General features: G+C 49.6%; 1 protein-coding gene across 9 annotated transcripts in view; it reads right to left on the reverse strand.

Moving 5' to 3' along the window:
- The window catches only part of WDR60 (WD repeat domain 60), a 54776-nt gene that overhangs the window by 22297 nt on the left and 7275 nt on the right, over window positions 1–25204 (reverse strand). For 8 of the 9 annotated variants that reach the window (XM_032304537.1, XM_032304536.1, XM_032304543.1 and 5 more), the window contains 11 exons: window positions 24711–25131; window positions 22410–22501; window positions 20133–20441; window positions 16439–16515; window positions 14969–15023; window positions 8035–8112; window positions 7027–7240; window positions 5844–5946; window positions 3666–3795; window positions 1858–1969; window positions 1041–1129 (listed from right to left, as the gene is read on the reverse strand). In XM_032304537.1, the coding sequence (XP_032160428.1) occupies window positions 1041–1129; window positions 1858–1969; window positions 3666–3795; window positions 5844–5946; window positions 7027–7240; window positions 8035–8112; window positions 14969–15023; window positions 16439–16515; window positions 20133–20441; window positions 22410–22501; window positions 24711–25131 (1680 nt within the window). Of the gene's footprint in view, window positions 1–1040; window positions 1130–1857; window positions 1970–3665; window positions 3796–5843; window positions 5947–7026; window positions 7241–8034; window positions 8113–10623; window positions 10663–14968; window positions 15024–16438; window positions 16516–20132; window positions 20442–22409; window positions 22502–24710; window positions 25132–25204 lie in introns of those variants that run through there. The other variant, XM_032304542.1, reaches the window with a different exon arrangement.

Below are 25204 nucleotides of genomic sequence, written 5' to 3' on the forward strand. Positions count from 1 at the left end.
ACATAAACCCCGCAGGAGAACCCTTACTTAAATGCCTTTGCTAAAAACAACAGGAGAAGGAAAACAGTGGACCACCCCAGTCTTCTTGACTAAAGAAGGGGCACACACGTGGCATGGACACACCACCACTGTCTTTCTCATGGGGCCGCGGCAAGGAGAGAATGAGCCGTGCATCTCTGGCATGGTTCTAACAGGGTCACGTCTAGTTAGGGGATGACGGGGCAGGGGTACACGCGGCAGAGCCAGGAGACACGGGAGGCCGGGCTGCAGAAGGTGAAGGAGAGCCGGCAGGTCAAGGTCAGCCCCGACCCAACCCCGCCCGCTCTGGCCTCGTTCATTCCTACTCCACCCCAACCTCCTCCTCCTCACCCTGTACCCAAGGGCTCTCTCCTCGTAGATCCCCATTAATGGACCCTAGAAGAGAGGCCATTAAATTTAAAATTACGTGAAAGTGTCATCTCTCTGAGGATGCACAGACCCTCTCCCTAACACACGCGGGGGGAAGAAGGGACCACCGTGTGTCCAGAACACAGACGGAGAAACAGGCTGGCTCCAAACCCACCGTCAGGGTCCGTGCTCACCACACGTGCCGCTCCACAAAGACACAGGAGACAACGGAGGGCATGTGAGCGACTGGTCTCTTGATCGACTTAAGGAGTATTGCTAATGTTGAGCCTTCGGAGAGACTCATGCGGAAACGCGGAGGGGCCGAGTGTCTGCTCAGAAATAGCTGGGGGTGGGGGAGTGAGGGGCACGGATGAGCCCATCGGCCAGGAGTGGACAACCAGCAGTGTGCATGGGGTTCAACCGGCTGTTCCCATCATCTTTGGAGGCATTTTGTAAATTTCCACAATCAGTTAAAAGTCATGAATTTACTAATTTTGAAGACTGTAGTGAACAGCTGCCTTCACAACTGAGCAAGTCTGGCTCTCCGTCTCTATTTATGCTAAACCTAAGCCATCGGCGTGCCAGTACGGAATCCCCACACACACACACGCCTCGTGCTGACACACGTCCCACGGGGACGGTCGCGCGCGTACCTGGCAGGCCGCCCGGAGGAAGCTGGACAGCCGGGGCGTGTCGACCTTCGGTGCGGTGGCCACATCACAGAGCTCTCCGCTCCCGCTCCCTAAGGAGAGCAGGCTGCGCTGAACCAATGAAGTCGACCCTAAACTTCACGTTTTACACACCTTAGGGTTCAAAGAATTGTTACAAACTTTTCCCTGGAAGGAAAAGTCAGAGAATTTTACACTGTTCTCTAGATCCATCACGATTTTTTCAGAAACAGCTGCACCTCGTTTTACAGAAAGTCTGTACACAGGACCCTACTGACATGCTTTGGGGAAATAGTTAAAGGCATCAGTTTATTCACTTTGTGTCAGGGTTGGGTATCTTCTTTTCTTAGTGGGGGCTTCCCTGAGAAAAGGGAGCAATAGGGCCCCCACCACACAGGCTACGTCCCGTGACGAACAATCCATTAGGAAGGCGACCGGCACTCCCCGGGCCCTCCCCCGGCTTCCACGCAGCAGCAGCATGTCTGGAAACAACCGCATCGAGGAAGTTCTCTATTAGTGAGAACAGGCCCATCGGAAAGCACCTGTGTGAATGTGGCCTCCCTCTGCTTAGGAACCAGAGTCACCAGCCCCCGTCAAGGCCCACTGGGACCCTAGCTCAGGGCTCATGTCAGTGAGTCCCAAGAGCTAGCCTGCTCTTGGGAAGAACAGAGTGTCTCCCTAGTCACACACTAACAACCACACCTGGAAAACAGCACAAGAAAGGACAGGAAAGGTCACAAACACCACATGGGAAACGACATCGTGACACCGCAGGCGGCACTCAAGAGCAAAGACCTCTCACCGCCTGACGCAGCGGCGCCCTCGGCAGGGTGCTGCGTCCACACCCCTCGGGTCTCTGTCTCCTCAGTCTGGATGTCTCTGTCCACAGCATCCTCGTTGTACTGGACGTAGGCCTTGAAAACGAGAGAGAGACGCTGGAATTAGTGCTCGGTGTCACCTTCCGAGCTCCTTCCCACCCCCCAAAAAGGAAAAAACAAGTTTTAAAGTTAATCATGAGTCTTCCTGTTTTTGTCAAAGGTGTTGGTTGGAATAACAATCCTGCAGAGACCACTGGGTTTCACATGTTGATACATACAGGCCTAATTTTTGAAGGTGTTTTCAAATAATCACATTCAACTGTTGAGTAAAAATTGGACCGAAGCGGAAGGAGCTCCCTGAGCCGGAGCCCCCAGTCCCAGAGCAACCGAGTCAGCAGCTCAGGGGACGGAAGCAGCTACACATCAAAAGCCTGAGGCTCAGCACCCCGACCTCGAGGCTTCCAAGACCTTGGGCCTGAGGACCCAGAGCGCCCACCTCCACCTCTGCCGTAGGGCAAGCCCTGGGCTCCACAGGGTGCACCTGCATCAAGGGTACGACCCGACCCAACCCAACCCGAGGAGAAAGGCCCCCAGGAGGTTCCAGCACAACCTCGCGGGGGCAAAAACTCCCCACCCAACCTGCAGGAGGTGGTTCCCCCAGCACGGAAGCACCTCCGTGAAACACAGCTCCTGCCAGCCCAGAGAGCCAAGAGCATCCAACCCCAAAACCAACGGCCCCCCCACTTTCAGAGAGCACATCCGCTTTACACACAGCTCGCTGCTCTCCTTCTGGCCGTCTGTTCAAACACGATCCCAAGGAAGCGTTCTCATGGGGAGCCCAAAACCTCCGTTCACACAGCACAGACACTCCCTCATTCCGGACAAAACAAGTCAGCTTTGGTTTGACGATACTGCCGCCCAGCTCACCAACTTCCTGTCTTCTCAGAACATTCTCTGGCTTCGTAAAACCAAACGCAACTTGTTTTATTTTGCAAAGGCACACGCTTCAGTAAAGATCAACGTGTCACGAATAGCTTTGAGGTGAGCAGGTCATCTGCTCAAGGACGGAGGGAGTCAGCCTCGAAGCCAAGACTGAGGTGGCAGCTCACCGAGGTTTGCCCTGTGACCTTCTCTCTGTGGAGAGAGTCGTACAGATGGAGCAACCCCAAGTGCTTGCCGACCGCTGACAGCATCAGGGACAGAAGAAGAATATAAGAGACGATGCCCGACTTTACACCCTTGCTGGGAAGCTGGACAGTCACAGAACTAACACCGAGAGTCCAGCAGGGGAGTACAGCGTGTGTGGTGCGGATGTGGCAAGTCTGGACGAGGAGAGAGAATTCGGAGCAAGCCACGAGGGAGGGCTTCACCTGAAGGACGGACGTGCACTGGGGACTCGCCGGGGAGGGGCGGGAGGAAAGCAAGGTAACAGAGCGAGGCGGGCAGGGGCAGCGGGGCGGGCACTCTGAGACCCGGGGGAGAAGGCAGGCACGGGCAAGGGATCCAAACGCAACACTCTGCTTGACTTTTAACAAAACATCTGCACGTCTGGGAGCGTACTCCATTCCACGCGGGCCATCCGTCCCCGCCTGGGAGCCCCTGGAGCCCGGGGGGACGTCTGCCCTATCTCCCCAGGTTCATGTGCACCACACGATGGAGGCGCTCCCTCTCCTCAGGCCTGCACCCTCACAGGTCCCAAGCCCTCATGTTCCGGAACGGCACACGGCACAGTACGAGTCCCTCATGGGGCTGCACTTGCATTTTGCCACTTAGTTAACCCATCTTTGCTCACCTGCTTGGTATTTTTTTTCCCAAAGTTTCTGATATACATGTCATATTCATTCACTGGGGGCAGATCCAAGAGAGAGAAAGTGAAGGAAAAATCCAAGTCCAGGAGCCGAAGCAGCCTTGTACTGCGCATCCTTTAAAACAAATGCAGGCAAGAGAAAGTCAAATTGATGATGCACAAAGGGAATCACGGGGGAGCATGAGGAAGCTTATGATCAGATCAGGTCATTGCCGAGGACCCGATTTTCCTGTGTGTGTGAGTCTGAGGTACTCAGCAGTTGTTAATAACAAGTCATGCACCAGCAATGCAAAGAGAGAATGAACCAAATTTTTGCTTCTAATTCCGTGCGCCAGACGTGAACACAAAATAAAGTTAGAATATGTGCCTGCCTAGAACTTCCATGGAAAGCAAGGACGTCACTTCATGAACTGATGCCTTGATCCGAAGGGTTACATCCTGTGAGGTCACCCGGGCTGTGGTCAGGTACACGCCATCCTTTAGGCCACCCTTCCGAGATGCTCAGACAGGAGGTGGCCAAGCAGCACACGACACAGCCCGTGGCCCCTCCCGCCCGAGGAGGCCGCCAGCGTGCTTCCTGTTTGTGGGTTCCCCTGGCCTCACGCACCGTCTTTCTCCACTCACCTGAGCTGGTCTCTCTTTCCTTCTGGGCCCCTCCTGTGGCCTGCCCAGGACCAAGCCCAGAATTCACAGCTCATCACCCACACTGGACACGAGCTCTGCCTGGCCGGAGCGTTTGTTCTCTCCCATTTACTAGGATTTCCACACGGCTGGTGCTCAGACTGCGTGTGGGGAATGGTCTCCACCACCGGGCAGCTTGCAAATGAGATCTGCCCCGTCCCCCCTTACATGCCCGTCCTCAGACATCCCCACTAACGGCCACCTTTCCATGACCTTACGCTCTGGCCACTGTCACACCTTCCCGAATTAGCACCTCCACAGTCCTCCATGTTCAGCGTCATTTCTGACTCGAAGTAATTCAAATAATACACGTACACTTATGTACCATAATACGGTAACATCCCAGGACCTGAAACCGTGGGATGACCTGTGCCCAGCAAGGGCCCCCCACTGCCTGCCACAACCAATACACAGAACTTGCAACGATCATCTTCTTGCTTTCTAGAACGTAATTCCAGCTGACATTTATCTATGCCCACACATGACACTGCGTGGTTCTGATTCTCTCCGAGTCTCTAAAAATTACACTAAAGCATATGTAGTTTCCAAGACTTGAATGAGGTTAAAGCAAAAACAAAACCTAGCCATAGCGGCAAAAACTGATATTACTATTGTGAAGGCCCAAAATATAAGGACAACAAAAATGATATGAAAACTTATTCTTATTAATCATGATTTATGAGTTTATTAAGCAAAGTTTCCTAAGCACCCACTAAAGTCGCGTACCGAGCTAGACGGAATGATGACTTTTAAACACGGTTTCCTAAAAACATATAATTTTTACGTTTACTCCTAAATCATACTTGAGTTTAATACGATAAACCCTTTACTTGAGACTATACACCTTGACTTTCATAAATTTCTAATTTTATGAATTCTTAAATTGTAAGCGTGGGCTGCGCCACCTGGGGGCCCTGGGTTCCCCGCTCAGCTCCGCCGTCCAGACGCTGACCCTTAGCCTCATGTCCTCATCTGTAACGCGGAGCCGCAGGGCCGAGTGACGTAGTTAGCACACGGCGGCACAGTGCTTGGGACAAAGAGGGAGCTCGCGCCACGTGTCACCAAGCGCTAGTACTACGGACCCTGACAACTCAGCCTCCCCGTCTGAGACAGGGACCCGGGGACACTGAGGCCGCCGGCGTGCAGGCACTAGGTGGTGCCAGCTGCACCCCGAGGGGGAGCCCGGCGCCCACACACCGGAGGGCCCAGCTCAGGCAGGTCAGGGAGCGCATGGCTGTGATCCCTTCAGCCAAGACAGGCCCCGACTCCCAGGGTGACTCCAGGATCTGGACGCTGGACACCGAGTGGAGGGGAGAGCGGGCCACACACGGACACTATTAACACGACAGCAGAACACAGAGAAGCGCGGCACAAATTTAAAAATGTACCTAACGTCTGCAGTGAAAATGAAAAGAAAAGCTCCATTTTTTAAAGCATGTCGAAGTATATTAAAATCCCCTCACAAACTCCCAACACACCTACTTTTGCTTAAGGGCCTGAGTCCGACTCTTCTCACGGCGTGAGGCTGTGGCAAAATCAACGAAAATTCCACAAACTGGGGTTCTGGCGGGGGAACCGAGTGCACCTGCACAAAGAAAGAATGTTGTGTCGTGACACTGAAGCATCTCTCACGCGGGACCACTCCCTGGCTCCCGAGACGCTGGTTCGCCAAAGCTCAGAGAACCTTCGGCGGGTCAGCACTCGCCAGCTCGGCTCTGCCTCCTCTGCGGCCGGCACAGAACGCGAGGGGACTAGGGGCGCTTGGCCGGCTCGGTCAGAACAGGAGACTCTGGATCCCCGTCATGAGTTTGAGCCCACGTGGACTGCAGAAGTTACTTCAATACATAAAACTTTAAAAAAATGAGGATAGTAATCATTCTGCCTACGTTCGTTTGCATTGTTGTATCATATTAATTATTAACTACAATTAGTTGTATTAACTGCTAATTGTTTTACTAGATAATTTAAAGTAGTATATCACCCGGCAATATTTTTAACATTGTCCTATTTGATCTTTGGTGCTATGTTCAACGCTAGTTTTTTATCAGAACGTCACAGCTTTCCCTTTAAGCGACTTGAAAATATTTAGTTCTCCTCTTACAAGTGACTTTATCATAGCACAGTGCCATTTCTAACTCTGTAGAGGAAACCCCCTGGGAAGAAGGGCTCCCTCAGGAGTGCTCGTGAGACACATCCGGCGGCCCACGTTCCCGACCCCATCTCCTCAAACCGGGCCTCAGCCCCGCGGCCACCACCCACATAGGCTCCCATTGGCTCTGAGCCTCTCTCCGAACCTGGTCACTTTCCTGTGTGAAACTCAAAGGCGGTGGCATCCGAAAACAGGACGTGCTACAGACGGGCCGACTGACACCACAGGAAAGGTGAACAGGGCCGCACCCAGGACTGGTGGCTCCTGCGTGAGCACCCCAGAACGACCTGTGCTCACAGCCGCCCGCAGGCTGCAGGCCGCCCCCAGGGAGGCCACGCGCAGCTCTCCCCCTCGGACGGTCCCTGACGCACAGGACCAGTATCTTCTGAGTGTCCCACATGGCACCCTTGCGGGAGCACAGGACACTCACACGTCTGCCACCTAATTAGAAGGATTCTGCCCCCAAGGACCGTGCGGGCGTGGGTGCCCGCTGTCCTGAGAGACGGACGCGTGTACCTGTCTTCGAGTCCCTCTCACCCTCCGGAGGACCCTGCTTCTGAGCCAGTCTGCAGGACAATTCGCTGACCCTTTCGTTCTCGGCATTAATGGCTTTCTGAACTTCTTGTATCTCCTTTTTTCGGGCCAGAGGAAGCTCTTCGATCTTCTCTCTTGCTTCCAGCTCCTCAGAGCTGTCATCTCCGTCACAAACCTCAAAGTCGTCTTCGTAGTCCTACAAACAAAAATCCCAGCTTTGGACCTTGGAAGACAACCTGACTTTAAAGAACACACATGGAACAAACGCACCGTCTAGAATTAAAATAGACAAAATGCTCATTACAGCTAAGAAAAACTTTTACAGTTAACGGATGTCAGTGTCACTGAGTTAAAAATCTGTATAAACTGCTGCCTTTTTCTCTGAAAATGAAGCCCACTGTACAGATTTACATACACTGACACCTGTTAGTAACACTGACGTGCTAACGTTCTGTGCTGAGAACGTGACGGGGTGTGGGGGGGGGCTGTGTCCTCCGCACACACAGATGTTTGTTCCAATATGCACACTCACATCTGGGTGCAGTGCACTTGATATGTGCAATTGTAAAATCATTGAATTACATCGGATTGGTAAGCATTGAAAGAAGTATACCACTTTTTATTGGTAACAAGCCTAAATCACCCAGATATAGAGTATTAAGGGTAACGAAAAGAGAGAAATAAGGCTATTAAGTTAAGAAAGCAGATTTTAGGGCATCTGGGGGGCTCAGTTGGTTAAGCGACTGCCTTTGTCTCAGGTCATGATCCCGGAGTCCCGGGATCAAGTCCTGCATCGGGCTCCCGGCATCACAAGGAGTCGGCTTCGAGACGCTGGTTCGCTGCTTCTCCCTCTGACCTTCTCCTCGCTCATGCTCTCCCCACTGTCTCCCTCTCAAATAAATAAATAAAATATTTAAAAAAAAAAAAAAAGCAAGCATATTTTAGAACACATTATTTTTAAGCTGCAAAAAATTTTAACTTTATACAAACTTCAAAATCATCCTCAAAACAAGCTGTATATTCATCTGCTCCGGCACTTTCTGAATCAAAGTCTTCCTTTTCCACTTCCTAGATGTAAACACAAACACACAAAAAATTTAATCAATCACAAATTTGAATGTTGCAAATACATTGGGAAAATGTTTCCTAAGATATGATGTTGCTAATTTTAAAATGTATTTACAAAACTAACATAACCCAACAACAAATTCTCTAAGAAACACCTTGCTAATAGTAAATATGACCATAAAGAGAAAAAAGTTAAAGAACTTATCCTTTATGAGAAACCACTAAACTCTGATGAGACCAGTAGCACAAGGTACTTAGTGTGGTCCTCTCCTCACGGAGCAGCAGACAAGCTACACAAATCCTCGCGCCTCTGAATCAGAGCACACCTGGCCCGTGGCTCCCTCACTCCGGGCCGGAGAATAAACAGGGGAACCACTAAGTCCCACAGTGGGAGGGGTGCTCTGTCGGACTCTGGATGTGTAGGGAGACTGCACCTGTCACCCTAAAGCCATCCTGGTCCAGGTACCCGGAAAACCAAGTAGAAACACATTCCAGATCTCCAGGATAAGACAGCAGCAGAAATGAAACAGATGTTTGGAAAACTCCTATCTTCCCTCCCAAAGCTGTTTCTCTTCTTATCCACATCTGCTCTTCCATGTCGCAGGAGCCCCTCGGGCCCCAACCCTCCCCCGCCATCATCCTCAGCCCAGCACCCCCATCCCTGCCAGGTCCCCGTCCTTCTCAGGAAAGACACGTGATGACACCACACCCGCTTTCACACCGGGTACTCCTCAGCCCAGCTGCATGGGCCCACACACCAGACATTCCCCAGAAGGGCTCTGGTTCCTGTGCTGGAGGAAACAAGCACACCAGCAAAGGGGCACCTCTGGCACATGGGCAGCACGGGCTCGGGGTGCAAAGGGTTATAGGGTGACAGGGCCTGGCTTCAGAGGTAAGAAAGAAATGACCCCAATTTTCAGTGGTGAAACCTGGATGGATGTCAGCACCTCACCCAAAACAGACACAGAGGAGGGAGAGGGAGCCTGCGGGAAGCGTGGCCAGACCACGGTGAGTGTGCACAGAAGACAGGGATGTGCAGGGGCGGACGGAGCTCGGGGAGCACCCAGGGACACGGTCTGCCAGCGGGGAGCGCATCTGTCATCGCTAGAGCCCAGGCCAGCGCTGTGCAGTCAAGTACGGCCCAAACCAGTGCTCGATGCCACAGAGACATCCAGCTGCCCCGCGTCTGACTTTCCAAAGACGCACATTCTCGTACGCCCACAGGACTGAGAGGGTTATTAAGGGCACCTCATGGCCTGGGGGTGGGAGAGTTATCTTATGCAGAGATTTCATAGGAAAAACTGTTCCCTAAAAGTGGTCCTTTTGGCACACCGGCACACAGGGTCACTGGACATTAGCGTGAACGACGCCCATCCCCTGTACTGCAGCAGTAGACGCGGCTCCTGCTAATCGATAATCGATGACAGAAACACACACACATGCTGTGCAGGAGCCTTAAGCAAAACTTGCAGCCTCGCGCTGCTGAACGCTGTTCCCGGAAACCGGAGCCCTGACACACAGCCGCAGGGACTCCGTGACACACACTCACAGGGACTCTGCAACACTCCCAAGGCGATCCTGCCACTTGGCAAACACAGCACCCCAGGGCATGCCAGGCACTCTGCCAGGGGACCGCAGGGCCGACACGCCACCTCTCTGTAGAGCTCGAACCCGCTGAGAACCAGGTTCTACCAGCAGCTGCTCAAGCACCAACCCCCCCAGGGACCCTGAGAAGAGTGCCCTGGCGCCGTACGGACCAGTCTTGGGAAGAACTACTCAGTTATCCCTGACCTCCCCTGACCTCCCCTTATAAAAAGATGGTGCCGGGACACCTGGGTGCTGCAGTCCATTAACGGCTGCCTTCGGCTCAGGGCATGACCCCAGGCTTCTGGGATCGAGTCCCACACTGGCCTCCTTGCTCAGCGGGGAGCCTGCTTCTCCCTCGGCCTGCCGTTCCCCTGCTTGTCCTCTCTCTCTCCCTCCCGCTCCCTCTCTCTCTGATAAATAAATACATAAAATCTTGATTAAAAAATTTAAAAATTAAGAAAAGAGTGCCATTTCCTTGATCTCCCTGGTTTGGCATTTATTTCTGAAAATTATTTGTTACCCTGACTCTGTCTCACTGATAATGAATTACATCTTCTGAGAGGTCTCTAGTTGGTTTCTTCAATTCCCCTCAACCCTCTTGCATTTAAATACAGAGCGATGATGACAAGGCTGGCTCTTTACTTAGCTAGAACCTCTGCCCGGCCTGCTCTTTTCAAAACCTCCCCCATCCCGCAGAGGAAGGCTGTGGCGTCCGCGCACGCGCAGTGAGCCATACCTCTCCCAGCCCTGGCACCGGGACGCCTTCAATGCAACCTGGACTCTCCAACAAGAGCAACAGAAATGCCGGCAGAAGTCTGTTCCTCCAGCTATATGCAGAAGAATGAAACTCGACCATTCTCTTACACCGTAAACAAAGATAAACTCCAAATGGATAAAAGACCTCAATGTGAGACAGGAACCCACCAGAATCCTAGAGAAGAACACAGGCAATAACTTCTTCAACATCAGCCACAGCGACTTCTTTCAAGATACGTCTCCAAAGGCAAAGGAAACAAAAGCGAAAATGAACTTTTGGGACTTCATCAAGATCAAAAGCTTCTGCACAGCAAAGGAAACAGTCAAGAAAACAAAGAGGCAACCCACAGAATGGGAGAAGATATTTGCAAACGACAATACAGACAAAAGGCTGATAACCAGGATCTATAAAGAACTCCTCAAACTCAACACACACAAAACAGATAATCATGTCAAAAAAAATGTGCAGAAGATATGAACAGAGACTTCTCCAATGAAGACATACAAACGGCTACCAGACACGTGAAAAAGTGTTCATCATCACTAGCCCTCAGGGAGATTCAAATCAAAACCACATTGAGATACCACCTTACACCAGTTAGAATGGCCAAAATTAGCAAGACAGGAAACAACATGTGTTGGAGAGGATGTGGAGAAAGGGGAACCCTCTTACACTGTTGGTGGGAATGCAAGTTGGTGCAGCCTCTTTGGAGAACAGTGTGGAGATTCCTCAAGAAATTAAAAATAGAGCTTCCCTATGACCCTGCCACTGCACTCCTGGGTATTTACCCCAAAGATACAGATGTCGTGAAAAGAAGGGCCATCTGTGCCCCAATGTTTATAGCAGCAATGGCCACGGTCCCCAAACTGTGGAAAGAACCAAGATGCCCTTCAATGGACGAATGGATAAGGAAGATGTGGTCCATATACACTATGGAGTATTATGCCTCCATCAGAAAGGACGAATACCCAACTTTTGTATCAACATGGACGGGACTGGAGGAGATTATGCTGAGTGAAATCAGTCAAGCAGAGAGAGTCAATTATCATATGGTTTCACTTATTTGTGGAGCATAACAAATAGCATGGAGGACAAGGGGAGATGGAGAGGAGAAGGGAGTTGGGGGAAATTGGAAGGGGAGGTGAACCATGAGAGACTATGGACTCTGAGAAACAGTCTGAGGGTTTTGAAGTGGTGGTTGGGGAGCCAGGTGGTGGGTATTATGGAGGGCACGGATTGCAAGGAGCACTGGGTGTGGTGCATAAACAATGAATTCTGTTACACTGTAAATAAAAAAAAAAAAAAAAAAAAAAACAGAAAAAAAAAACCCAGAAGTCTGCTCCTCCCCTTCACACCCATGTTCTGCTGTCTAAAAGGAGTAATAATCACCCTAATAAAAAGGGGCTATGAAAGCAAAGGCGCACCATTTGCAATGACATGAGTGGAACTAGAGGGTGTTATGCTGAGTGAAATACGTCCATCAGAGAAAGACAGTTACATACGATCTGACGGATATGAGGACTTTGAAGACAGGATCATAGGGGAAGGGAGGGAAAAATGAAAGAGGAAACCACAGAGGGAGACAAACCATAAGAGACTCTTAGTCTCAGGAAACAAACTGAGAGTTGCTGGGGGTGGGGGGGGGTGCTGGGGGACGGACACCGGGGAGGGCACGTGCTGTGCTGAGTGCTGTGGACTGTGTGAGACTGATGAGCCACAGCACCCCTGAAACAAGTAATACATTAGATGTTAATTTAAAAAAAAAAAAAAAAAGCAAACAACCCCGAGTAAAAGCACATCTTCGGATGGGAGGACCAAATACGGAAGGACGGGCTCTCCTTACCGCCGTTTCTTCCCTCCCACGCTTCAGGGCCAGCTTCCACACCGAGGCACCCTCTTCACGGCTGTGCTGGAAGTCAGTGCCGAGGTCAGCCAACAAGGACAGCCCCAGAGCCCACCCGGGCCCCCCAGGGAGGCTGCCCTCGGTGGCTGAGGACTGGGGTTCTGGCCCCAAGGTAAAAATACAAGATTACCCAGGGCGAGTAAGCTCTGTGCCTTGGGTTTCTCCTCTGAGAAGTGGGGATAAGAACAGGACAGTGGCTCCCTGCTCACCCACAAGGATGCGTGCCAAGACCCCCAGCAATGCCTAAAATGTGGATGGTACCAAATCCTATACATACCATGTTTTCTCTTGTACATACATACCTACGACAAAGTTTAATTTAAGAGATGAACAGCGATAACTGAGAATAAAGTAGAACAATTATAACAACACACCAATACACTGAGACCTCTCAGTGTATCTTACTGTCCTGCACCTGCCCTTCTCGTGGGAACGTGAGATGACGAGATGCCCCGTGAAGAGATGAAGGGAGGGCAGTGACACGGGTGTAGGACGCAGCGTAGGGAGCTGACACGTCGGGGGAGGGCCATCTGCCCCCAGACCACTGTTGACCACGGGTATCTGAAACCATGGATAAAGGGGCAGCAGCAGACCCACCTCCTAGTGACTGGGACAGATAAAGTGACCCTGTGCCGGCAAGGGAAACACCGATTTCCACCCCTGCTGTGGTCACCAGCATGAGGAAGGCACAAGTCCTAGACATCACTACCCACAACTATTCGGTGCATAAGACTGCAGACAGAATGATGTGTTACCATGAAGAGAGTATGGAGCTTTCCATGTATCCAGAGAATTATTCTGGCACACTGTAGGCTTTTCATGAGGCTCAAGAATTAAAGCAAGATAAACTTGGTGTTAATGCTGTGAAACATATGACCTAATCATGGGCCAAAATGAGCTGTGAAATCCCTTCAAGAATCCTTCTGGAGGTCTACGGCCATACCAGCCTGAACGCGCCCGATCTCGTCTGATCTCGGAAGCTAAGCAGGGTCGGAAAAGATTGTAAAAGGTCTTATTGATAATTTTCACATTGATTACATGTTGAATAATAATATTCCAGAAATAGTGGATTATATAGCATGTTCTTAAAATGAATTTTGTTTCTTTTTGTGTTTTAATGTGACTACTAGAGAATCTATTATTATAAATGTGGCTCACATTATACTCTGGTGAATAGTGCTGATCTACAGCTCCTTAGAAGAATTGGAGGATATAAGGAAAACACTATAAAATCTGTAAATTTTCATCCAACAACTCCAGTTTCAGAATTTATCCACAAAAAGTGTGAGGCAGAGCTGGTCACTAGAACAATGACTTGGTAAGAACAGGGCGCTGCGTGGGGCGTGGGCGTGCGTGTGCAAGAGAGAAAAAGGCATCCCTAACTCCCAAATACACACGTTCATGCACGAGGGTCAAAGCCTGTACAGCGAAAAGGTTACCTGGGAAGAAGTCGTTGAAAGGCTTTAGCTAGATGGCGAGTGATCCAACCACCCCCAAAACCGAATGAATAAAACACACCCGCATCAAAGTAACAAAAATTCCATGTGTTTCTGGGTATGCATATGGGATAAAGAGATACATAAAAATATGGCACAAGACATTAGAGATGATTATCTCAGGGTCGCTCAGGTTTCAGACAGCTACCAAGGAAAGTGACAGGAAAAATTTCCTTGGGATACGAGACCCCCACCTGCTCACCACATCTGCAACACCAACAACCGACTAGGAAAACAGCCGGACAGTAATGAGAACCCCAGCGCCCGCCACCTCACAGTCACTACAGCTTCACCATGAAGACGATTCTGATGGTGATCACGACGGTGGGAAGAAAGTAAAGACCGGGCATCACCCTCCACGCACAGGGACAGTCACGCGAGGGCAGGACCACGGTGGTGTGCCCGTGAGGCCGTCGGAGCCTGGGCCTCCCTGCGGGAAGACTTCAACACTGAGGCGGTTTGCTCACTTACCAGACGTCTGCCCTCTGTGGGGACAGCATGGGGACTCCTGTCTCCAGGAGCTGTCCCTTCCCCTGCGGGGCCTAACATGCGGCCAGCCGGGAAATGCTGTCGCTCTGTGCCCCAGTGAAAGGAGGCGCCTGAGGCCCACTCTCCTGGAACCCTCCACGTCTCCCTCTAATTCTGTATTTTGAGGCTCTCTTATCAAGGATGTGTTTGTTTACAATGGCGACATCTTCCTGCTAGCTCCTGATTCTGTCACTACAGAAGGTCCCCCCACAGGGCACCAGGCTCGTCTCAGAGTCGGGCCCACTGCCCTGGGTGCAGCCTCTCTAGCTGTGACACGGGGCCACGTGGAGCTCCCTCTCTAGCTGCGACACGGGGCCACGTGGAGCTCCCTCTCTAGCTGTGACACGGGGCCACGTGGAGCTCCCTCTCTAGCTGCGACACGGGGCCACGTGGAGCTCCCTCTCGTCCGTTTTCCTACTTCCGAGCTCTTCACATCTTTTATCTACAGGCGTCCGCTGTGTGCTCCTGGGATCACCACTCGAACCCCCGTCTGCCGGCAAGGGCTGCCGCAGGCTCTGCGCTCCGAGCCAAACGCAGACTCAGGGCTACTCTTGCCGCATAATAAAGTCAACATTAATGTCTTACCTTCCCTCTCGAGTCTTTATCTTTTCCATTATTTCTTACTAAATTCTCTGCATACCTAGGAAATAAGGTCAAATTCAAAATTAACTTTCAACAAAGACTTGAAACATAAAGCATTTTACATCTCAGCGAAGGCTCTTCTATCTGATCTAAGCTGCTAAGACGGGCAGACCTCCAGAGCCCGTCTCACCACAGCTGTGGGCACTAGGCTCTCCCTACATTGCTTGTACGTCAGCAGCAAACCAAGAAAGAGCCTCAGCAGAGAGAAAAAGCTACGTGTTTTAACAAAGTTGTGCATGTGTACGACTCTCTATCCCTATGAGAGTTCTAGAACACTCTGTAGTTTTATTAGTCACTCCCAGAAAAAGCATGAGACCCTCCATCTGTAAGAACACGGACGGAGCCAGAGAATATTCTTCTAAGTGAAATAAGTCAGAGAAAGACAAACACCATATAGTCTCACTCATATGTGGAATTTGAGAATTGAAAGAAATGAGCAAAGGGGGAAAAAGGAGAAGCAAACCAAGAAACAGACTCTTCCCTCTGGAGAACACACGGCAGGTCCCCGGAGGGGAGGGCCGTGGGGAACGGGTGAAGAGGGAATGAGGCTAGCACCGGGCAGTGTGCAGACGGGCTAAATCACTGCACTGCACACTGACACTAACATTATACTGCACGGTAGCTACACTGCGATGTAAATAAAGACTTTTAGAAAATCTAGAGCTTATGTACAAAATGAGAATGTACACACCAACTCTAACCTGCAACCTTCACCAAACCCACACAAAAGAGGTGCTGTTGTTAGACTGACCCACAAACCAACAGCTCTGGAGGGTCACTCAACAGGCCCCACAGACGCAGACGTGCCACCCCAGCAGGCTGCTGCCCGAGCCCTGGCTGTGGCCAGACAGTCTCTGCACTCCGACTAACAAACACTGGTCGGGGGCCCTGGCAGTGCAGATGGGGGCCAGGAGTCTGCCCGCAGACAGTCCACCCTCCCCAGGCTCCACAGGCTGCAGGCCAGGAGCCCGCCTGCACACCCTCACCCCCCAAAGTAAGTGCTCCTCTCCAAGTTCACAGGAGCATATATGGAAAAGGACACAATCAAGGGGCGCCTGGGTGGCTCCGTCACTAAGCGCCTGCCTTCAGCTCAGGTCATGATCCCAGAATCCTGGGATCGAGCCCCACACCAGGCTCCCTGTGTGGCAAGGAGCCGCTTCTCCCTCTGCTCCTCCCCGGCTGATGCTCTTTATGACAAATAAATAAATAAAATCTGGGAGAAAAAAAAAAAAAGGCAAAATGGAACTAGTAATTTATAACAAGCTCCCAGCTCTTCTAGTGCACCCAGACTGTAATCTGGAGGGGCTGCGCCAGGGCAAGTGAAGTGCATCTATCGCTCACTCTCATTTACTGACTCTAATCAGGCCCCGTAAGAAACACGGTCTGCGGAAGCACAGCGCGCCCGACAGTCACCAGAGAGCGCACGGTCCTTCCCGGCTGCCGGTGGGATCTCGTCGTGAACTTGCGCCCCGACGTCGGTGCTCACTGCCCTAGGAAACAAAAATTCCACGACACTCATTAGCACCGCATAGTGAAGTCACCGTAACTGTAAGTTCTGTACAACAAGCGTGAACTCCGGATTTAACAAAAGCATCTCCACCACCGGTCTCTCCTGAAAGACTGTTTTTACCCGCTGTCTTCAATCACATAATTAACGTAAGGAAGAGGAGTAAAGGTATACTAAAAGACGATCATACACTACCTCAGTAAGTAAAAGACATTTTTACTCATCAATTTCACATTACTTTCAGATAAATCTGACTAGTTCCTTACACTGCTTAAAATTATAAACTTTCAAACATAATGTGGCCATTGCATGGATTCATCCACCTATAAAAAAGAAAATGTAAACAACTGATCAATAAATTCTACTTCTGTAATTCTCTTGAATTAAGTGAATTTGTGAAAATGAAATTAAAACCATTAGATTGCAAGCCAACAAATCCAGATAGGTGCTTTAAAGAGAGAGGCACACATTGAAATGGCCCGGAGGGAGGGGTATGAGGCAGGAATGGGACAGGTAAAGACCCAGGGGACCAGGGCCAGGGCATCCCTGGGGCAGAGAAAGCTCACAGCCCTGGGGACCGCCCCATGAAGTGTGCAGAGCAGCAGGAGGCAGGAATGAATCACCCACCAAGAAAGGCAGCCTGGAGTGCAGTACACAATGTATACAAAAGCCTTGAAAACATTTAAAGATATTCAAACACTTTCTTGCATCTATAAATACTTCCAGGAAATTATTCCTAGAATACAAACTTGTATTAAGGTTTTCAATCTGTTCATCAATAATTTACAAAATAAAAAATAATTAGTAACCCGAATGTCCCACATTAGGTTGCCTGTTAAATAAGTAAGGTTATGGCCACATGAAAGAGTACACCCACCGTAGAAGACTATTTCCCAGAATAACACGGAAAAATAGCATGATTCCAACGTTGCCTTCATTTACATATAGGAAAAAGAATCTTAAGTACATACATACTTATTACAAAATGGATTATCTCTTGAGTCTGGGATCATAGATAAATTTTGGGTTTTTTTATTCTTTCTGTAAAATTTTTTCCAAAATTAACTGGAGGAAAGTATAATTACATGTTTAACAGGAAGAGCAGTCTAGCATCAGTCTATTAAATAGATTGGAATGGGAAAAAAAAAATGAAATCAGTCATGCCAGGTAGGAAAAAATATGACTTAATGGCTGTCTAGGTATAAAGAAGAAGAAGAAAAAGTAGCTATGAGCAGCTCAGTGCCTTGTTCCCAAGCCGTGTGGGTGTTCCCAGCGGCGGGGTGCTGGGCTGGAAAAAGACGCCCACAGGGGCCTGGGCAGTCACTGACCCAGAAGCAGCAAGGAGCAGGGTCCATGTTCAGCAGCAGTAAGAGAGGCATAATCATGCTGGATTCTTCTAATAAACAACTCATTATTCTAATAAACAACTCGTTATAGTTATTATGCTTAATCCTGACTTCTCCATCCCGAATGGGAGACCAGAGGAGGAGGCACCTGGCTGGCTCAGGCAGTAGAGCACTCGACCCCTAATCTCAGGGTTGTGAGCGTAAGCCCCACGCTGGGTACGAAGCCAACTTAAAAAACAAACAAACAAAAAAACAAAAAAAAAAACCAGAAAGAAAAGAGAAGAGAAAAGTAAAGAAATGAAACGAAACGAAACTGGAGGAGGTACACAATTAAAATAACGGATCAAAAGTCATACAGGGGGCGCCTGGACAGCTCAGTCAGTTAAGCGTCTGCCTTCGGCTCAGGTCATGGTCCCAGGGTCCTGGGATCGAGTCCCGAATCCGGCTCCCTGCTCAGCGGGGAGCCTGCTTCTCCCCTCTCACTCTCTCTCAAATAAATAAATAAAATCTTTTTATAAAAAACAACACATGTCTCACTAATCACTGCGATACACTGTGTGTGCGTTTGTTTCTTTATCAAACGGCTTCTCCGATGACATACGAGCACAACAATCCAAACTTCTGGTCACAGCTGTGTCCTCAGCATATGGAACAAGGCGAGCACAGAGTGGCCGCTCCATAGAGAGGAACAAGTTACCAAAGACACGAAGTTGGTCATCATCAGGAGTCTCTGGAGGGACTAATTACTACGGCCGTCTTTACGGAAGGAGCACTGCTGACGGCGACGGTTTTATCCACAGGGGCCGTCTCTCACCTCCAGCCTTAACAAAACCCAAATGTGAATGTGGTGACAAGCCTCAGAGAGGATTTCTGTAGGAAACCAAAGAGGGCGTGTCTAGTCACTGAATTTGATGTGAAATAGGCAAGTTTATTAAAATGTTAGTGGGAGGATCTAGAAGGTGGAAACCTGTCAACTTTGCTGTATGTTTAAAAAAGTTCATAATGAAATATTGGGGAAGACTCCCGAAAAAGATTTTCATCTAGGGAAAGAGATTTAAAACACAAGAGGAATGAAAACGTGTCTGTGAGGGCCCGCTCTCAATTCCTGCCTCCCTCAGCTCGTTGACACGCCAGCAGGTAAACGCTCAGTGGGCCTGATCCCAGGGAGGCCCAGGGGCTTGAGATGCACGTCTGTGCGCGGTCAACAAGACTGCTCCAGTCAGACAACCGTATGCTCTGATCACGGGCAGAGGCAGCCGGTGCCAGGGCGGGGTGCGGTCCCGCCGTCAGGGAAGGCACAGACGTAATTTATCACCTCAGCCAAGAGCCAGCCCGGAGGGGCACGAGGCCAGGCAGCAACTGCGAAGATTTTTCAGGACATTCTTAACAAACACTCCTCAAAAACACACATGCATACTTTCTTGGACAGGCACCAGTCAACCAGGGGTCCCAGTCTCTGCCCGGAAGGCCTGAGTCTCCTGAGCCTCACCGCACCTGACCCTCACTTTGCGTCCACCTGAAAGGGAGCACCACCAAGAAGCAGAAGAATGAAATCGCTTCGCTTCAGAGTCTGGAAAACAGCGCAGCAGAAAGTATATCCAGGAAAACAAAAGATACAATTAGGACAGGTTGCAGTTACAACCAATATACACGGGAGGAAAATTAGACCCTTCGCAATCAACAGTTTTATTTTTGTGTTCTGTTTGGTAAACTTACACTACTAATTCTGATTCAAACATTTTGCTGTATTATCCATTTACTTTGCACTTAATAGCATCATCAAAATTTCCATTTCATGACAGATTTCTGAGTATATGTTAAAAGTACATTCACAATATAATCAGAAAATCTGATTTCATATTTCCTAGTAGACCAGCAATTTCTCCATATTGATCACATCACACACACTTGCATCACATTTTTACCAAGGTGACAAGTTTTATCCTCTGACGACAGGGAGATAAAACTCTTCTCTGTGAGTGCCTGTCTCAGATGACCACAGAGGCTAGGAAGCATCAGAAATGGTACCTTGGGGGCACCTGGGTGGCTTGGGTTAAGCTTCTGCCTTCGGCTCAGGTCATGATCTCAGGGTCCTGGGATCAAACCCGTATCAAGCTCTCTACTCGGCGGGGCGCCTGCTTCCCCCTCTCTCTCTGCCTGTTACTCCCGCTGCCTGTGATCTCTCTCTCTCTGTCAAATAAATAAATAAAATATTAAAAAAAAAAGAAGAAAGAAAGAAAGAAAGAAATGGTACCTTGGACTCCCTTTTCTTAAGATCTTCTCTCGACAGCCTCTCTTTCTTATCTGGGTTACTGGGGCGCCTCCCCTCGTCGAAATGAAAGCCTTCCTTGTGTCGCTTTTCCTTGTGTCTTTCTTCCCCTTCCTTGTCAGAGAAGGAACTAATCTTGTCTTTTGGATACTTTTCTCTTCTTTCCCTTGTGCTGCTTTTTTCTCCATGTTTCCTCTCTCGATCTGGCTCCTTCTGCTTCCTGGGTCTCCGTTCACCTTCCTCTTTATACAGCCAGTACTTCAGAGGGTTGTCTTTGCTGTCGCCGTACTGCAGCTTTGAATGGGACAGATGGAAAGCGCGTGAGCACACGAAACATGGGCTGCCAAGCTTCACACACGGGGTGGTAAAGGTGGCGAAGCCGCTTTGCCCTCACTCTTCCTTCCCGACTCTAGAAAGGAGCTTCTGGAAAGAAAAACGCAGCGCTGCTCACACAGCCCACAGGACAGTGGCGACACCACACTCCAGCCTTCACCCTGCTACGGAAAACCACGTCCAAACCCCTCAGCACGGCAAGTACGCCCCCTCCTCCTCAGCTCCATCCTTGTCAGCCTTGCCACCTTCTCTCCAACTGTGAACGCACGTGGCACTCCATCAACCCCGGTCCCTCCTGTGAGATCTGTCACTTCTGGGAGCAGAGCATCACACGCCCTGCCGACCTCTGTCCTTGGCAGTTCACATGTCTGCTCCCCAATAAGGGAGATTCTTAAAACTGGACACTACTGTTAAGTCATCACAGGTTCCCCAAGACCACCGTGGGTGCTCAGCGGTAACTGCTGACTTCCGTCACACGGCGACGCACAGCTCTGTGCAGAACACGCTGCCCAACACGTCTGACCTCTGGCCCAGACTCCCAGTCTCGGAAGCATCGTCAGTGTCTCAGCTGAACCCCAAGTGGAACTGCCCTTTCCTCCCACCCGGGCCTCCTCTCCTCACACCCAACAGTGGGTCGCTGCTCACTCTCCAGCCACAGGGCGCTTACCCTCTTCTCGGCTCAGCCCCCGTGATCCCCGCTCCCGCCCCCCTTCTAGGGCCACCCAGCAGCCTCCTGACCTCTCTCCTTCACCTGATTCCCACCAACTCTACCCGTCTCTGCCAGCACCACCTTCCTAAAGAAAAACATGCTGGCAAGCTCCACGAGCAGCTCCTCGGTCGGAAAGTCAGATTGCTACCACACATTTGTCACCGAAATCAACCCTATGGGGATTAAAAGATTTAGGTGCTAAAAAAAATTATAAGGATCCAAAACAAAATACAGGCAACTATTTACATAATCCTGTGGGGGGGGGGGGAAGGCTCTGTGAGCCTTACATCAACAACCAACAATGAAAGACCCGATACTTCATAACTGTAAACTTACTCATAAAAACAAAGTCCCACAAACAAAATTCGAAACAGAAACGGGAACAGAAACAACTAGCAGGGAGTTCATCTTTAAAGTACTCTTAGAATAAAATGCCCCATTATGAAATAAGTAAACATACACAGGGCATGACTAACAGCGGGGCGGTGAGCCCTCGCATAAAACGCTCAGGAGTGCTTCTCTGTTCTGAATCAAATTAGCAAAGATTAAAAATTACGATCATGTCCAGTTGCTACTTTGGACACGGGCAATTATACTCTGATGATATAAATAATTACAGCTTTTCTGTAGAGCAGTAAGTTTACATTTACTTTCATCTAGCAAGTTCATTTCCAGAAATTCATCAGAGGAAAATAATTATGAATAAATGTAAAAACTTTACCTCATGGATGTCTTTATAATTAAAAAAAATTCAGAAGCAACCTAAGTGTCCAAAAACACCCAGATCAATACAACTATGACATACCAATAGTATACTGAGCAGCCATTAATATTATAGAGAAACAGGACTCAGAAAAATGTTCAAGTGTATCCAGTTTAAGGTTTATAAAAGAGTAAAAATCCAATTTAAGAAAACAAACAGATATATAGGCACATACATACAAAAGCGTATGTAAACCCACTCTGTTAGCGTCTATACTTAAGTATCATCAGTAAGTATCTTGGGGTAGATTTGTTTTTATTTTCTTCTTATGGCTTATTTGAATTTTCTCAATTTTTCCGAAGCACCATGTCTTTCTCCTGGGAAGAGAACGACACGTCTGTGCGAGGAAAGGTGAGACCTTCCTCAGACCCTGAATCCCGTGTGACAGCCCTTTCCAAAAACGCTTCTAACAACGCGCGAACACACTTGAGGGAGCCCTTCCGGGGAGCCCGCGTACCTTCCTTTCTCTGTAGCGCCTCTCTCTCTCTTCGTCCCCTCTCTCAGCGTCCTCGTCTCTCCTCTCCTTCTCCTCCGTCCTCACTTTGCTCACTACAAAACAGAGTGTGTTTTTAACATCCCCAAACATCAGCACGTAGGAATGACCTTCTAACATCTTGCTGCCCTCCCTACCATACGTACGTAGTGCATTACTGTGGAGTAGACGGTAACACATATGGAAACATATTCACCAATTAAAACACATCCTTCAATATCAAGCATGAAAAGTTCTAGAATCTAAACTTAAAATGGGCGAAAGAGGGAGATCACAACGGCAGCTGCCACTGAAGCAGCCTGGGAAAGATCAGACTGAGCCCTGGAAACTCGAGAGGGGCACCAGCCCACACACACATGCCAGCTGAGCACCTGGTCACTGACAGAGGGGCTCAGGGAGACAGAGCCCCATCCACTACGAAAAACTGGCCCAGTCACCAAGTGTTCGGAGGCCAAGAAAGAAATGCCTGCCTTGGGGGACAACAGGGGAACTGCACCAGCCCCACAGCCTCTAAGTGCCCACTGCTGAGGGCACCAGGCAGGGAGAAGGCCCTTGTGAGAAGGAGGCAGTCTGCAGCCCACCTGCCGGCAGCCACCCCTACCCACAATGTGAGATCTCTCCCTGATAGTGGAATTAGAGATTCGCTTTTGAACATGCACAGACCAAAAAAAAAGTCATAAGGCTTAAAATTAAGAGAATCAATAAATTAAGAGATGAGGACAAAACTAAACAGAAATCACTGAAACAAAGCCCATTCATTCAAAAAGTGCTTGTGGAGCACAGTCAGTGGGAGCCTGGGACATGAGAGACCCCAAACAGCAGGGGAGACAGGAGCAGCGGGGAGCGAAGGGCCAGGTCCCGGGAGACAGCAGGAGAAAGACGGGGTCCAAGGGACTCCCAGGTCCTCTGACCAAAGGAAGGGAAGGATACAGCTGCCATCAACTGAAGTGGGTAAGGCTTTGGGGAAGCAGGATTTGCAGGGATTTCAGAAGCCCAGTTCAAGTTTGCAATATCTATCAGACATCAAAGGACAAGAGGGTATGCAAGCCTAGAGTTCAGAGATGAAACCCATCTGGGAACCAAAACTTAGGAGTCAAGAACAGATGACCAGGGTTTCTATCATGAGAAAGGACGCAGTCACTGACAGAGACAGAACAGCTACACAAGTCCAAAGACCACGGCCACACTTCACAGAAGGGAGGCTCAGACGACACAGGGCAGAGCCACATAAACGGCCAAAGAAGGGGGAAGGAAGGTCCAAACTATTCATATCAATAACACACTGAAAAGACAAGATCAGGTAGCAACGAAAAAAGATCTGAGAACAAAAGTGATGTTATTAAAAATGCATACCAAGAACATCAAAAAAAATCACCCTAAAAAGAGGCAACGGGAGTAAGATAGTTGCTGTTAAACATGTTGAGTGGTGACCCCGTTAACTCATAATCCCTCCACCAAGGACGCCTCACCCAACACAAATGCTCGCCCGCGCTCCGGAGTGCACGGCTGCTGGGCTCTGCAGACCCGGGCAGCGGCCCTGGGAGCAGAAAGCAACAGTACGTAACAGAGAACATGAACCAGGGGACTGGGTTTCCGTCCGGTTCGTAACTAGGACCTCAAGCCTTTCTGACGAGTCTAAGAATTACTGTGTAATCTCTAAACATATTCCTTTTTGGTTACGTTAGCCAGTTAGAAGTTTTTAGAAGAGCATATACTATTTGTATAGTACAAAAATGACAATACTTACATGGGGAGGGCAGTATGCACATTTACCTTAGAATTCCTGGGAATCAGATAAAAGCATTTAAATCTTGTTCAGAATAAGACTGACACTTTTGAGGAATTCCTATTAAAGAGCACTATTTGTTTATTTACAATGTAGGCTAAACTTTAGGTAGGTAATCTAAAATGTGTTTCAATAGTAAACCTCTAGCAAGTAATGAGAACATTGTTACTCTTTTCACTCACTGAAATAAGTTTTAAAAATGCCAAAAAGAAAGTTGAAAAGTGTACACACACACACACACACACACACACACACACACACACCCCGAGGCCTGTACCTTCAAGGTCAAGCTAAGCCACTTATGCAAACCATGAAACAAACACAAGGATGAGCAGCTCGGGGAAAGAGGGCCAGGACCTGAGCAGGAAGCTACGAAGGTCTTTCAGCGAGACGGACAGGCTGCGGCCGGTGGCTAAGCAGTGCCGCAGGAGGGACTCCAGAGCCATGCAGCGGCCGCGGCTCCGCGCGGGGACACGCACCTGCTCCCACCCTGTGCTCTGCTCTGTCCAGGGGCTGCCGGCCCAGCAGGTTATGGAGGGCCGCCGTCTGCCTGGGCTCCTCCCTTCTGGCTCTGCGGTCTCTGTCCTTGTCCCCCCTGTCTCTTCCTTTACTGTGAGACTTCTCTGTGTCCCGTTCTCGGGATTTCTCTTTATGCCTTTCCTTGTCCCGGTCTCTGGAGTCTTTTTTCCTCTCCCTTTGCTTTTCTCTGTCTCTGTCCCCATGAGGGTTGTCCCTGGAGGGGTGGCCGTCTCTCTCGCCAGGCCTCTCTCTGTACTTGGTGTCTCGGTCTGGGTCCCTGTGCTTGGGCTCTTTGTTTTCAGGGATGTCCATTTCTGATTCCTTATGCAGCTTCTTTTCTCTGTGTTTCTTATCTTCCTTGGGAATACCTGATTGTGCAGCCTAAACCAGGAGAAAAAAAGCAAAATTTGGAATCTGGGTCACACTCAGTGAGAGGTCTTAACACTGGCTTCCA

Source organism: Mustela erminea, chromosome 11 (genome assembly GCF_009829155.1).
Source record: "Mustela erminea isolate mMusErm1 chromosome 11, mMusErm1.Pri, whole genome shotgun sequence".
Classification (NCBI taxonomy): domain Eukaryota; kingdom Metazoa; phylum Chordata; class Mammalia; order Carnivora; family Mustelidae; genus Mustela; species Mustela erminea.